Raw genomic sequence first — 14327 nt, 5'->3', positions numbered from 1 at the left:
CTTTCCAGGACATCAAAGCTGCTTCTTTATAAAAAAAATGAAAGTATTTTAAAGTAATGAAGATATCATGTAGTGTTACCCTGCACTGATAAAACTGATTTGCTTCAGAAACACTACTATAGTTCATATAAACAAGCTGCTGAGTAGCAATGGCGAAAATTGAAAAAAGGCTATATGGTACAGGATAAATAATGGATAACAGATAATATTACGTTCTACAGCGCTTATCTGCTATCTACTGTGTAACTTGAGCCTTTTCTCTTTAGAATAGCTGCCCCCATTGCTACACAGCAGCTTATTTATATAAACAATAGTAGTGTTTCTGAAGCAAACACATCAGTTTTACTAGTGCAGGGCAACACCGCATTATATTTTTATTACTTCAAAACAATTTAATTTTTTGATGTTACTGGTCCTTTAAATGCAGTGTTCTTATATTTTAAGGTAACTTTAGTATGGCCAACCAAGGCCTGCCTTTTTGTGAAAATATATTCAGATCATAGTAAAATATTCAATCCCCACTACCACCATTTTTGTAATTATGTTTTTGTACTATGGGTGTGTACTCATCATTTACTTATCAAGAAAAACAATATAAAATGGGGATTGCTAAAAAAGCCATTGTTGATTAGTCGCATGTCACGTTGAAGTTCACATGCAAATATGTTATTCTATGTCTCTTGAAAGCATTGTTTTATTGAAAATCTTGGCAGCTGCTGCAGTGTTTTTCAGTCACTAAACTATTCTGCCCCACAGTGCAGAGTTGTTCTAATAGTAATGCTAAATGTTTAATATCTGTACATATGGTACCCAGTAAAACAATATATTTTAATATGTCAAATGACTTAATTTAATACAATAAAATTTTATGGGAAAATGCTTCTAACGTCTAAAAATGTCCCTTTTGTTCAAATATGTTCGTTATCTGTATGGCCAGAGCTTCATGTGCAGAAATCGAAATGTATTAATTACAAGGAAGTCATTCCACAGTAAAGTTTTAACAGTGGTGTAACTACCATCAGCAGACCCAGACGACGGCGGTATGAGGGGCGTCCCCTTCCCTCCCTCTTCTGAAGTTTCAACTTTGCTAACTGCTCGCTAAATTGAGGCGAGAAAGTATTTTGCACTTTGATTAGCTATATTTTTCTCTCTCAAATATTCTGTTTTGGTAGTGCTTTAGGGAAAAAATCAAGATTGTTTTTTTCTAGACCTTGAAAGTAAATAAGCCCCCCCCCCCCCGTCACAGTCCAAACTTTACAACTACCTTATTTTTTTACTTACTGTTTTATTGGAAGCATATCTATGGCTTTATTTTTATCTAAACAAAGCTGAAACACTGAGGCATAAAATTTACTTGTCTATGATTTTAAAACATTTCCCAGATAAATATTAACCATTCCAAGGGCAGAACAACCTACGCTTTCAAATAAAATTCCCTGATTCATATTTAAGATAATTAATACTTGCTAAGAATCCAAGTCAGGAGGATACCTAACATTTCCACCACTTGAAAGGTAGAATTTTTATATTTGTTTTTTTAGGATATAAAATGTTTACCACTGCAGCCTCACTATTTCAACTTCTAGTTAGGAATGCACTAAGGCCAATTTTTTTTTTTTTTTTGCTGAATTTTAATGTATCCATAATGTTTAGTCAAACTGAAGTTGAGAACAGTTCCCCCCACCCTTAGGCTCACTGTGTAATGCAGCCCCTCCCTCACCTTGTCCCACTGTGAAGTGATGAATTCTGAGACTTGAAGTCCCTTTGGTTATCATAGGGGTGATGCACAGATTCTCTGAAAAGCCAAATCCATCATTTCACAATGGAACAAACTAATGGAGGGTTTATTTATTGCTTTATATTGTGAGCCAAAAGTGGTTAGTGAACTAGTCCTAGCAAGCACAGGCAGGCTATTTGGTTTATTTTAAATTGGTGGCATTAAGTATGTCTGTATACAAAAAAGTCTATATTTACAATTATTTCTGGAAGTTCAGATGGTGTTGTTGATTTTAAATGCATGAACCCAATGAACCCCTGCACTTTCTGTATATCTAATACAAAAATGATTCATTCCCTACTTTTTGTCAAATAAAATGATCAGATATAATTATAATAATTGTCCGATATATTTATGAAAGTAAGACTGAAGCAATACTTTTTTAATACTTCTTGAGTGAATGAGTGCTGAAGCTGTGTTGATATACACACATAAAATACATTAAAATCCTTGAATTGGTAAAATGGTTCCTAATAGTTAAGTTGAGTTCTATATTTATGTTAATCCAGTCATTTAGATATACAAAAGAAGGTCAGTACTCAACTAGCATTGCCCTATTTGTTGGCAGGCATATGCTTTTCAGCAAGAGGTAGTATAAGAGTATAACAATTTGGTTTGGATAGCCATAAATCTTATTGGGGAGCCATAAACAGAAATTGTATTTGAAGAACTGTGATTTACAAGTTAGAAAAAAGAAGTGTTAAAAGTGTAAGACCTTTCAAAAATAATCTGCTTCCATTTTAAGTTGAAAGGGGCTTAGGCACTAACATGGAATTCATCCAGCAAAGAATATTTTAACACTTTGCTGGGCAGTACAATAATTACTAGTTTACTACTGAAGACAGATCACAGAAGAGTTTATTTTTCATATGATGACATGTCTCAATGTGAAGGATGTGACTATTTTTACATTATATATATATATATATATATGATTGGCTAGTGGGGAGAACATGGGAAGGCAGTTAAAGGACATATAAACCATACATTTCCTACCATGTATAGTTGGGCACATTTCCCCCTTCCCAGGTGGGATCATTTGTACTGCATATATCCCCTTCATTGGCCAGCACCATCACATTTTCCTTAATCAAATAGCTTTTGCCCAGCAGCCATTTCCCGCTGACACATAATCAGTGATATTTACATCTGCAAACAGCACATGTGAGCTCTAAAGTTCATAAATTAAGAATGCAGACCTACAAAGGCAGAACTTAATTAAAAGACTTACCTAAAAAGGCCTGCTTGATTTGAGCACTGTTATGGAAAAGCTGAGCGGAGGAGATTAGGTTAGGGGGGAAAATAGGAGCAGACCGCTACAGCAGGGTTTCTATGGAAACCACTATGTAATCTCTTCATTGGCCACTAGACTGGAGTGGGGGTGTTTTGTAATCTGAGTTGAGAAGATCTGGGCATGCTCAGCAGCCAACAGCCAAATTAAATTCCCAAGGGAGGGGCTTGAGTGGGCTAAAGGAGAAGAATCCTAAGTGATTAATTGGATGCTGCAGCCTTTCTAATCATCAAAATTAAACATTTCAAAGATGCTGTTCATTGATTACATTTTTGTGGAGGTTTACATGTCCAGGAAGGAAGGAAAGAGAACCCACATCCACAGAGAGCAGCATTTTTTTTGCACTCTTTTTGAAATCTGTTCCATATATGACCATTTGTTAACATAGTGTATCTGCTTCATTATGGGCCACATGTTGGTAGGCATGAGTGTTCACTTACAAGTCCTGAGTTTGCTTGCAGACTAGATTGTTCAATACAAAAGTGTACTGTTGAGTTCAATAGCATGTTCCATGACAATTCTCATTTTAAATAAAAAGTGAATTAGTATTGAGGTTACCTGCTGATAAAGTATAGATTACGGAAACATACAATTTTTCAGTTTTTAATTTTGCAGACATGTTTACTTGACCTATCAAAGCTTGTTTAATTTCATGGATTGCTTACAAAGGCTTTGCCCGTTTTATGAAATATCAGATATTGCATAGTGTTCAGCGAAGTGTTTAGTTTTAGTACAATACTCTTTTATTGTCTGGAAAAGCTCACACAAGGCAAGAGTAAAAAACCGCTGTATTTTGTTGGCAACTTATCCAGAGATGATGATAGAGCAAATTGAAAAGCACTGGTGAACACAAGCATCTTGGGTACTGGACAGTACTACTTATTTCCCACATTCAAGGATCTGTTTCATTTTCAAGACACTGACCACTGTAATGTGTAGAACAGAATAAAACATTTCCGGCATACATGAAATACATTATAGTTTCGAATTATCTATACACAGAAAAGCCTAGACAATATATTTTCTAAAAACTAGCTCATCACAAACCAGAGGCAGTTCTGGTCAAGAATTCTCACTGCAACTATTGTCCATTTAAAGGATAAATGATTAACAATTTCTTTAGCCATACATATGCTCACGGCCAATCGACTTTAAGATGTAGGACACTAGTGCTGTACAACCAGAGGTGATTTCCAATATCCATTAGTTTTTGAGCTCTGTTGTAAATTCTGGGGAAAGTGTTTATTTCGAGTTTGTGGAGGACTTTCCCTTAGATGCAGGTAATACAAACAATGCCATGACACCATGTTATTAATCAAAGCACTCGTTCTTCACCGCAAGTCATCCATTGCAGTTTTTTAGTAGTTCTGAAACTGTGGGCCTGTCCCCACCCAGGGTGAAATTAGGGAAGAATGCTCCCTTAATGGTCTTGAAACTATGGCTGAGTGGTTGATACTGTGATGTTAATAAGGATATGGCTCAGGATTCAGACAAGGATTTGATGTTCATCCAAATTCAGAAATTATAGATTTAATGCATCCCTACTTTCTATTTGGGAATAAAGATGCACCCTATTCCCAAAAGGTCCCTGCAATGTATTTTACTAATGCCACCATTCCTACAAATCCTTTTACGTTACAGATCATTCTAATCATTAGTGTGACGGATTTAACCTAAATATGTATATGCAAGCAAAAACATCCAATTGTAGTAAATTAACTCACCAAGGTTGAATAGTGGCCCAGGTGCTCCTGTCCCAGGCCCTCAGCTCAGGGAAGAGGACAATCCATATACAGAGAAAATAGAAGGTTTAGGACACTCTTGGAAGCCACATATAAATCAGTCCAAAAATAAATTATTTAAAAAGTAGAATTTAGATAAGATTTTTTTCTACTTTTTAACTAATTTACTTTTGGTCTGATTTATACGTGGCTTCCAAGAGTGCCCTAACCCTTCTATTTTCAATGTATACAGATTTAACCTAAAGTCATTGTTGATTTTATTATGCTACATGATAAATTTATACTCATTTCAACTTATTTCTAATTGAACCCTTTGCTTGTGTGCTGCTATATGTCATCCCATAGGAACAATAGACCAAATCCGACTAGAGAACAAGAAAGTTGATACTGTTTTATATTCAGTATTTTTCCTGCCCTCCAACATATTTAATATATTTATTACACTTAGACGTTTCACAATTGCTTGGGCTCAGAACAGTGGTAAGATACCAAGCTACTGATCCCATGTGAAATGAATGGCAGCTCCTCTCTGGACAATTGGCTGCACTTCCCTGAAATATTCCTTGGAGGATTACTTAACCTTTCAGTTTGGAGGGCACAAAGCCAAGCTGATTAATGAACTTTCTGATGGCCACTGATAAGCAGAGCTTTTCTCTTATTACTTTGAAAAAAAATTATTTCATTCCCGCCATTGCTCGTAGCGTTAATCCTTTTTAAAAGAAAATATGGCAAACAGATTTAGGGGAAATCTATATGGCCGTAATGTACAGTTTAAATGGAAGGCAAAAGGAATCAAATAAATTGCAATCCATAAAGGGTGCACTGGCTGACAATATGTATGTGCTGTGTCTTTACATTTATATATAATACATTTTTTTGCATTATTATTCTTATACACACACACACACACAGTATGTTCTGAAGAGACTTTTTCTCCAGTTTGCTTTGCAATAACTGCTTCTGGTCCACAGTCTTGTGTTGGTTCCTGTTATCCAAGGGGAAAAAAATGAGCTATGTTATCTGGATGACTGCAGACACATATGCATCCCCCTTTCCTCCCTGCATGGGCAGACAAGGTCGATAGCATTACAAGGTATTTGTGGCAGTGCTTGTTTCAGTTTTCAGAGCTGCCAGTTTTCAGCCAGATTTGAATTACAAAAGAAGAAGCTGGCATGAAAATTGAAAGGGGTTTATCGGCTAGTCTGAAGCCTCATAGCACATTGCTTATTTATGCAGTCCATCTGCAGCGAGGAGTGTAGAAAAGCAATACGTAGCAGAGAGAGAAGGGGGGGGGATAAGGCAGGGAAGACTCAGATATGTTTAAGATGGCAAATAAAATGTAGATATCGGTGGTGTCCTTTTAAAATAGTTTCTCTTTAAGGTGCACATTACTGCAAAGAAGCATGTAGGCTTATGTCCTAGATTTTACACTTGTATTTTGCTTTATGGGAGGGCAGCAATCAAAAGGCAAGCAGTCGTTCGTTCACTTTAAAATGAAAATAAATGTAAGGTAGCTTTACTGAACGCTACACAGGGACGCTGCTGAACTTTAATGCTGTGGACAATCTGAATAAGAATTTTGCATTCCATGTAAAATTAGCCATGGACCAGTGGATAAAAGTCGCCACCTTTGGAGAAAATTGGGATGTGTTTTAAGCCATGAAGATTTTGGAGCACCTCATTTCCATTTATTCATTGAGTGAACTGCTGCTATCCGACTATCTTGCATATATTATTCATTGTTCCAGGCACGCTGAAGGCCTTTTGTTCTTTTTAAGAGAAAACTCTTGGTTTATATTGTAACGTCTCCTTTCTAGGAGCGGAGAGCTAAATTTCATTTTGCCAGGCTAGGGGTTTTTCTTTCTCACTTTTTTTCTACAACCCAGGCTGTAGGATTATCCAAAAAGATAAAGAAAAGCATAATAAAGCCTTAAAGGTACCATTCCTCAGCTTCCATTTGCATCAGTGAAAATTCATTATGCAGCTTTGCTAAAGGGCTTCGTGGAGGTGGCTTATTTATCCTAAAATTGAAATCTCTGGAAATGAGGAGTGTAATTTTGAGTTGAAGACAGTTCTTGGTAGCGTTGTCTTCCTAAGTTGTCAGTGTTAGGGATATAACTAGTATAGTAAAGATAGGGTTGTTGTTGGGATTGAATGTGTGTCTTGGTTTTGACTGTGAATAAAGCATTTACAAATTCAATAGCTTCATAGTAAAGCTGTTCATATTCTTTGTACACAGTTAGGCATTAAGATAGAGGCGTTAAAAGAATAATGAGCTTACAGTATGAATGTTTTCAGAACAGGGTATAAAACCACTGATTGTACTGAACTATGAGTAGACCAGGTATGTCTCATTGCACATCATGGGGAACATGGACCTACCTCACTGTCTAGCTGTTAGTAAAGAGTTGAAAACATATACTTGAAGGTGATGTATGTTTTGAAGTATACACAACTAAACTATGAAATGCTTTTGCTCTTAGAAGTAATTAGTAGTAATTATGTGCATTTCTTACCTAAAATTATTGGAAATCCTTACTGTAATAATGACACACCCAGAACTTCACTATCACTTTAAGAGCTGTCTCTAATTAACGGTACTGATGGTGCAGATATTTTCATAGTAATGAGTACTAGCTTCCTGATGAGCCTGCGAATATGTAAGTTGGTCGAGATGACGGCCGGTCCAAGGTCACTGTGGGAGCTGCCCGGAGCATCTATTTGCATATAATATTCATTTCACCAGCAGACAAACTCTGCCAAGGCAGCCTGCTGTCTGATCTACTGGTCTTTGTCATGGAGATTCCTAGTGGTGAAGGTTAGTTTCCCAGATAATGATTAAGTGTTTTAATGGCATTCATTCCCTAACTAACTACTCAAGCAGAAAAAAGGGTTATGTAAAATGACATTTAGGAAAAAATGATTTGTAATCTTTGCATCTGCAGCACTCGGCAGACACATTAGCACCTAAATCCTTGGTGTGGTGAGGCTTGTGTGTTATCTTCTGATATTTACCACGTTTAGTGGTGCATGAAAGGCTTTCAGCAAGAAAAGCAGATGGGGTGGGCTTTTTTTTTATAGGTAATGCTATCTTCCACATTAGTACCCTGTATATATGTCATTTCAACACATCACCCACCAAATATGCCTCATTTCAATATTCCCAACAACAGAATAGAACAGAGGCCTGTATACATGAATCTTGATGTATGGGTTGCTCAGTATGTTTTTGAGAGAGACCTATTTCTAAGTCAAGATGAGAAAAGTTTTCTTGTTCCAAGGCAAGTACCGGTGCATTCCGTAAACCAGCCTTAAATCCGCAGTTCACCCCCTTGTTCAACATGAGCCTAGTGAATAGGGCTTGTGCTGAACATACTTTTTGCCTATTGTTTTAATCACAGAAATCGACTGTGTTCTTTCTTCAGCAAGGCACTGTAGGTGCAGACTGTGTATCATGGAATACAGTTTTTTTACAAATTATTTAGATTTATGTCACCTGTATAAAAGCACTAATGTGTTTATGAATTATAGTAGAGGGTACATTCTCCACTATATTTATATATTTTGTGACTTGGTCATTAGCCATATTTTCAGTTCATATGGAGTGGCAAGCCAGAGATTTAATAACCATACAACAATATTTTGTGTTCTCATCAGTGTGCTCTGAGCATTTTCTAAGCAAGTGATAATATTAGTCTGATATATTACTTTTTTTTGGCATAAGCATCTGTAGTGCCAGGAAACAGAACAGGCAGTTGCAGACTGCTATAAATGATGGTCCTTGTGATAGAAAGCTTGCTTAGCTTTAAATGTAGTTCAACTACTTATCAACAGAGTAGGTGCCAAGCTTAACAGAAAAAGTACGACTGACAACTACTAATATAAATGCATTAAATGTTGAAACAAATTCATGTTTCCGTTTCCATACAGATTAAAGCAGGACCAATCAAGAAACCCAAGTCACATTCTGGCCAAAAGGATATTGTTTACTGCTGTAACTGTGCTAAGAAAGGCCACTGTATTTATGTAAGTATACGCTACACTCTCTAATCCAAGCTAAAAGTGTGTCATTTGTTTTTGACATCATGTGTATCTTTACTCACAAAGCAGACACATACCACAGAACTAAAAGTACCCAGACAAGTAGCTTCACTTGTTTATGTTTTGATTATTTGATTTAACAAAAAGGAATGCAGAAAACTGAAAAGAGGTGGTCTATGGGGAGGCAACGGCCATCAGGAATGCATGAATAACTTTTCAACACAGGATTAGACCATTGTCCCTGATACAAAAGAATCTATACCATTTACCTTTCATGAATCGTTATGGGACCCATTTATTAAAGCCTCAAATTTATCTGGTCACGGTTTTTAAAGGAGAAGGAAAGCTACAGAGGCATTTTTTTGCTTATAGATTAGCCACAATAGTGCAAGCTAGAATGCTATATTTATTCTGTATAATGCTTTACCATACCTGAGTAAAAAGCTCTAGAAGCTCTCTGTTTGTTTAGGATAGTAGCTGCAGTATTATCTTGGTGTGATATCACTTCCTGCCTGAGTCTCTCCCTGCTCACTTATAGTTCTGGGCTCAGATTACAGCAGAGAAGGGAGGGGGGGAGAGGAGCAAACTGAGCATGCTCACGCCCAGGGCAAGAAGGTTTAAGCTGAAGGCAGGAAGTCTGATACAGAAGCCCATGTGTACATAATAGAATAGAAAAGTATTTCTTTTGACAGAGGACTCAGAGCAGCACTACTTTGAGGTTTTACTGGTATATTTAGGTGAACCTTTCTGATCAGGCTTATTTACCTTTCCTTCTCCTTTAAGGGGAAAACTCAAAATGTCCGTGGAATAAAAGCCCAAAGCTGCTAAAAATCCAAACATATCCATCTCAAACCTGTCGAGGTCATGTAGAAGTCAATGGCAGATGTCCCTGAAGTTGTTTCTTGTGTGATGGATAATCTGATAATGTCAGGGTTTTCGTCCGATAATCCTAAAAAGTCAAGTTTTCGGAGCGTCAATCATACTATACGAATTGACACTCTATTTTTTTGTGACAATTTTTTCTAGAAAAACTATTGATAAATGTATTCAATTCGTGGAAGGGATTTGGTCGACTTTGTCTTCATAAAAAACTGAGATTAATTTGAGTTTTCGTAAATAACCCCCTAAGTGTTTGCTAAATATGTTGGTCCATTTAAGGCTGCAGCCACATGGAGCGTTGGCTCCATTGTTCTTAGTCTGCATTTTTTTATATGCTGAGAGAAGCAGATCCATTTTAGCTTCCATTTTAGAATGCAGGTATGCAGAGCAGAACGGAGATCGGCAGGAATTTTCGAGAGACCTCTGCTCCATTTACCTGCACTCAAGCAGGTACTTTTCAGTGCAGATCAATAGAATTGTGAAAGGGAGCGGCCCACTTCTCTCAGCCAGCAGAAAAATTGCAGGCAATGGTGTGCCACTGGCCTAAGAGTCAGATGAAGAAGACAAATAATGCAGAAACTATAGGAAAAAATGAAGAACAGTTGAAAAGTTGCTTAGAATTAGCCATTCTATAACATACTAAAAGTTAAAGGTGAACCACCCCTTTAAAAATAATTTTCTATAATCAAATGGTTTGTTTCCTCCCCCTGCAGGAATGCAAAGAAAGGAGGATGAATAGTGACAAACTCCCTACCTGTCAGCTGGTGTTTTCTTACGACCATGAATACGATATCCGGAAAAGAAATGAGCGCACAAAAAGCAAGATTAAAGGTAAGTCAAAGAATTGAAGCCTTGAAGGTTCTCTTATTAAACATATTTTCAGTTTAGGAAATTAAAGTAGTAAAAGAAAGCACCTCGAACTAGAGCTCCCAGTGCCATCCCACCAGCAATTTAGATTCTAGCCGGCGGGAAGGCAGTTCGGGGAGCTTAGTCACCCAAAGAAGAAGTGATATGTTGCCGGGCTAATAATCTCCCTGAATTTCCACGTGTGTCTCTGCCCTTTAGGTGCTCATACTTGACCAAATTCCACTGTTTGAAACCAAAACAATCCTCTATCGAGAACAGGCATTTTTATTTATCAATTTGGCTTCTTGGTGGAAAATTATACACTCTGAGGCAAATTTATTAAGGTTCAAATGGTAAATTTGAATCCAAATTTTCAAAATGTTTTTGTGTCAAAACTCACATTCAAATTTAAAAGCACAAACTCTAAGGTAAATTTGAATCTGAGATTTATCACCGTTCTAATTCGAATATTCGCCACCTGCTGAATTAATTTACAAGTCAATGGCAGAGGTCCGCTGACCCATTGAAGATTCGTATTTAGTTCGTATTACATTCGAATACAAATCAAATTTTTGGGTGGGTTTCATTTGCTTTATTTTAAACGTTCAAATTTTGTTATTAATAACCTCCCATTCCAGTTGGGAGTACATTCAAATTTATTAAGAGTAAAAAAAAATACACATCACTTCGAAATTCGACCTTTGATAAATAACCCCCTATATTTCTAATATATATATTTATCCTGCACCTTTTGCAGCTGGTATGAAGAGCTACAACTAGGGAGGAGATTATTATATTCAGAAATTATTTTGCTTTTCTCATTAGATAAATACTACAATCTCCAACAGCAGGTACTAGGAAGTCGGTGTGTAACGTTTACAAGTTCAGTGCCTCAGTGTTTTTCTTTTGTTTTGCCCTTAACCTTCTACAGATTTTCAAAAAGCTGGCCTTCTCACATGTGAAATGAGGGAATTCAGTGAAAGCAAGGTAGATGCTAAGCCACCTGCCAAGAAAAGGAAGAAGAAATATCCTAGCAAAAAAGAGAAGAAAGGTACTATCAGGGATTACGAATGTGCAGAGACAAAGCAGAAGAAGAAGCATAAGAAAAGAAAATCCGGCCTTCAAGAAATAGAGGGGGATTTCCCCCGTGGATTTCCTAACAGTTACGTAGAATTAAAAAAACCTTCAAAGAAGTATGATGGCAGCTTCCTGCATTTGGATAAGACGAAAGATATGTTTAAAAACCGCCAGAAGAAGACACGCAGAGGCAAAAGATGCAGTTCTGCAGTTGACCAGGACTTACTTATAATTAAACAGAAGAAAAAAAAATCAAAAAGAAAGGTAGCATGAACAGATGTTACTGGATATGACAATACCTTCCATATATTGATACTTTTCCCCATAATCTGCAGGAACACAACGTATTGTTGAAATGCTCGATTTTCTCTGCCCGGCATTGAGAAACCATATTATTTGGAAGAAAGTTCATAAATCTAAACGTTATTAAAAAATCTCAAGATCCAAGTTAATTTGACATATAAGAAGTCTTTGAGCTCGTAATTTAAAGAAATTATTCACATTTTTATTGTATTTTATATATGGGCGTTGATTCTTAATATTGTACTGCAAGAAACCACCTCAAAATAAGGGAATCCTGTAGGTATTGGTGTATGTGCTGCTTCTTTATTTATACACAAATATAGACTGAACATATGTTGTTTTCATTGTGTGTGTTAGGTTTGAGTAGCAGGGAAGAAATCATTTTCTTTGCACATCAAACCTCGTGTAAATTTTGCAGGAGAAGTGCCTATAAAGTAGTTTCAATAGAGTAGTGAATCCTGATCAGCTGCTGAAAACTGTATACAGGTATGGGACCTGTTATCCAGAATGCTCAGACTTTCTCTAATTTGGATCTCCATACTTTGTTTACTAATACAATATTTAAACATTAAATAAACCCAATAGGCTGGTTTTGCCTCCAATAAGGATTAACTATAACATAGTTTGGATCAAGTACAAGGTACTGTTTTATTATCACACAGAAAAGGGAAGCGGTTTTTAAAAATGTGAATTATTTGGAGTCTATGGGAGATGACCTTCAGGTAATTTGGAGTTCTCTGGATAACGGATCCCATGCCTGTATGTACATTCAAATATATCAGGTTCTGATATGAATATTTTTTCAGTAAGCTCTTCTGAAGGAGCATTTCATCTGTTTCTTTAAAAGGGGGCGGTGTTTTTGGGGGACCTTTGTATGGTCACAGGAAAAGTTGTTTTTTGCCTTATGTAAACTTATCATGTTGGGATGCTTTTCAAAAAAAAAAGCAACCAGATTTAGGGATACCGTTAATTGATCAGTGCCAAGAGGGCCAAATTATTCAAATTCCTGTATTCTTATCATCATAACATCAAGTAATCTGTAAGCAGTAAATAATCATGATATTTTTCTATGTATATTATGTTCCATGAAGATTCAAATAATTCTTGGTTTTGCAATCATTTACCCAGGTCTAGGTTTTTGAGGTTAAATATCTTTGAGCAAGGGAAACAAATAATTGAGCACCTCAAGAAAGTATCTTGCTATTGGCTTCCTGTGTTGTTTTATCCTGCGGATACTGGCTTCAAAACACCTCTTACATTGTGTGCACCATCTAAATAATAAAACTTGTATTGCAGCTGTTAAACGTGACTCATCACAAGATTATTAGCCCCCAACACAAAAAAAAAAGCCACACGTTATATTTCCTTTTGATAATAATGCAATGCATTTTATTCAGACCGATACAAAAATATACTTTGTGCTGCTTTTTAGAAATAGTGTATAAAGCTGGCCATAGACGCAAAGATCCGATCGTACGAATCAACGTACGATCGGACTTTCCCATCTCCCGACCCTCCACTAACCATTCAGATCAAAGTCTTTACCATTCCGATCAAATAAGAACAGATCACCCAATGTTCTGCCCCTGACAGCAATCGTACGATACTTATGTCTGACAACACTAGTGACAGTCTCCCACTGAAAATCGTACGATCGGCAATACACGCAGAGATATTATCGGCAGGCGACAGAAATTTTCTAACCTGTCCGATCGACCAAACGACCGATCTCCGACGGACGAAAAATGTCGGGACTCTCCACACATGGTCCGAAAATCGTACGAATCCACGATTCGTACGATCGGATCTTTGCGTCTATGGCCAGCTTAAAGTGTGTAGATCACTGTATAAAGGGTTTCTGGATAATGGATCCCATACCTGTATTATATACAGGTACGGAACCTGTTATACAGATTGCTTGGAACTTGGGGTTTTCCAGATAAGAGGTCTCCATGTATTAAAAAATCATGTAAACATTGTTAAAATCTAATAAACTGGTTTTGCTTCCAATAAGGATTAATTATATCTTATTTTGGATCAAGTACAAGCTACTGTTTTATTGCTACAGAGAAAAAGGAAATCATTTAAAAAAAAAAAAGTGAATTATTTGTTTAGTACAGCGTCTAAGGGAAGTTGTGCCAGCGTTGGCTTTGCCGCACTGCGCCGAAGTTGTGACCCGAAGTTGGGCAAAAGTTACTAATCGTTTGCGAAGTTACGCTAGCAATGTTACGATCAGCGGATTCAAAGTTACGCTAGCGAAGGCAAATTTGCATACAGAGCAAATACATTACACTACACAAGCCTGAGAAACCTTTATAAAATAAAACAGTGTTGTTATTTTGCCCTATACATGTGCCCACTGTATAGTTTA

The 14327-nt window shown here is 36.8% G+C and overlaps 1 protein-coding gene across 1 annotated transcript in view; it reads left to right on the top strand.

Annotated features, from left to right (window-relative positions):
• The window catches only part of zcchc7.L (zinc finger, CCHC domain containing 7 L homeolog), an 88738-nt gene extending 76626 nt beyond the window's left edge, over positions 1-12112 (top strand). The window contains exons 7-9 of the mRNA XM_018256525.2: positions 8741-8836; positions 10444-10561; positions 11508-12112. Of these exons, the coding sequence (XP_018112014.1) occupies positions 8741-8836; positions 10444-10561; positions 11508-11926 (633 nt within the window). The 3' untranslated portion in view covers positions 11927-12112. The remainder of the gene's footprint in view (positions 1-8740; positions 8837-10443; positions 10562-11507) is intronic.
• Positions 12113-14327: the final 2215 nt, after the last annotated feature.

This window comes from Xenopus laevis, chromosome 1L (assembly GCF_017654675.1).
Source record: "Xenopus laevis strain J_2021 chromosome 1L, Xenopus_laevis_v10.1, whole genome shotgun sequence".
Classification (NCBI taxonomy): domain Eukaryota; kingdom Metazoa; phylum Chordata; class Amphibia; order Anura; family Pipidae; genus Xenopus; species Xenopus laevis.
Note: the sequence above shows the minus strand (reverse complement) of the source record. Positions and strands in the feature narration are given on the sequence as shown.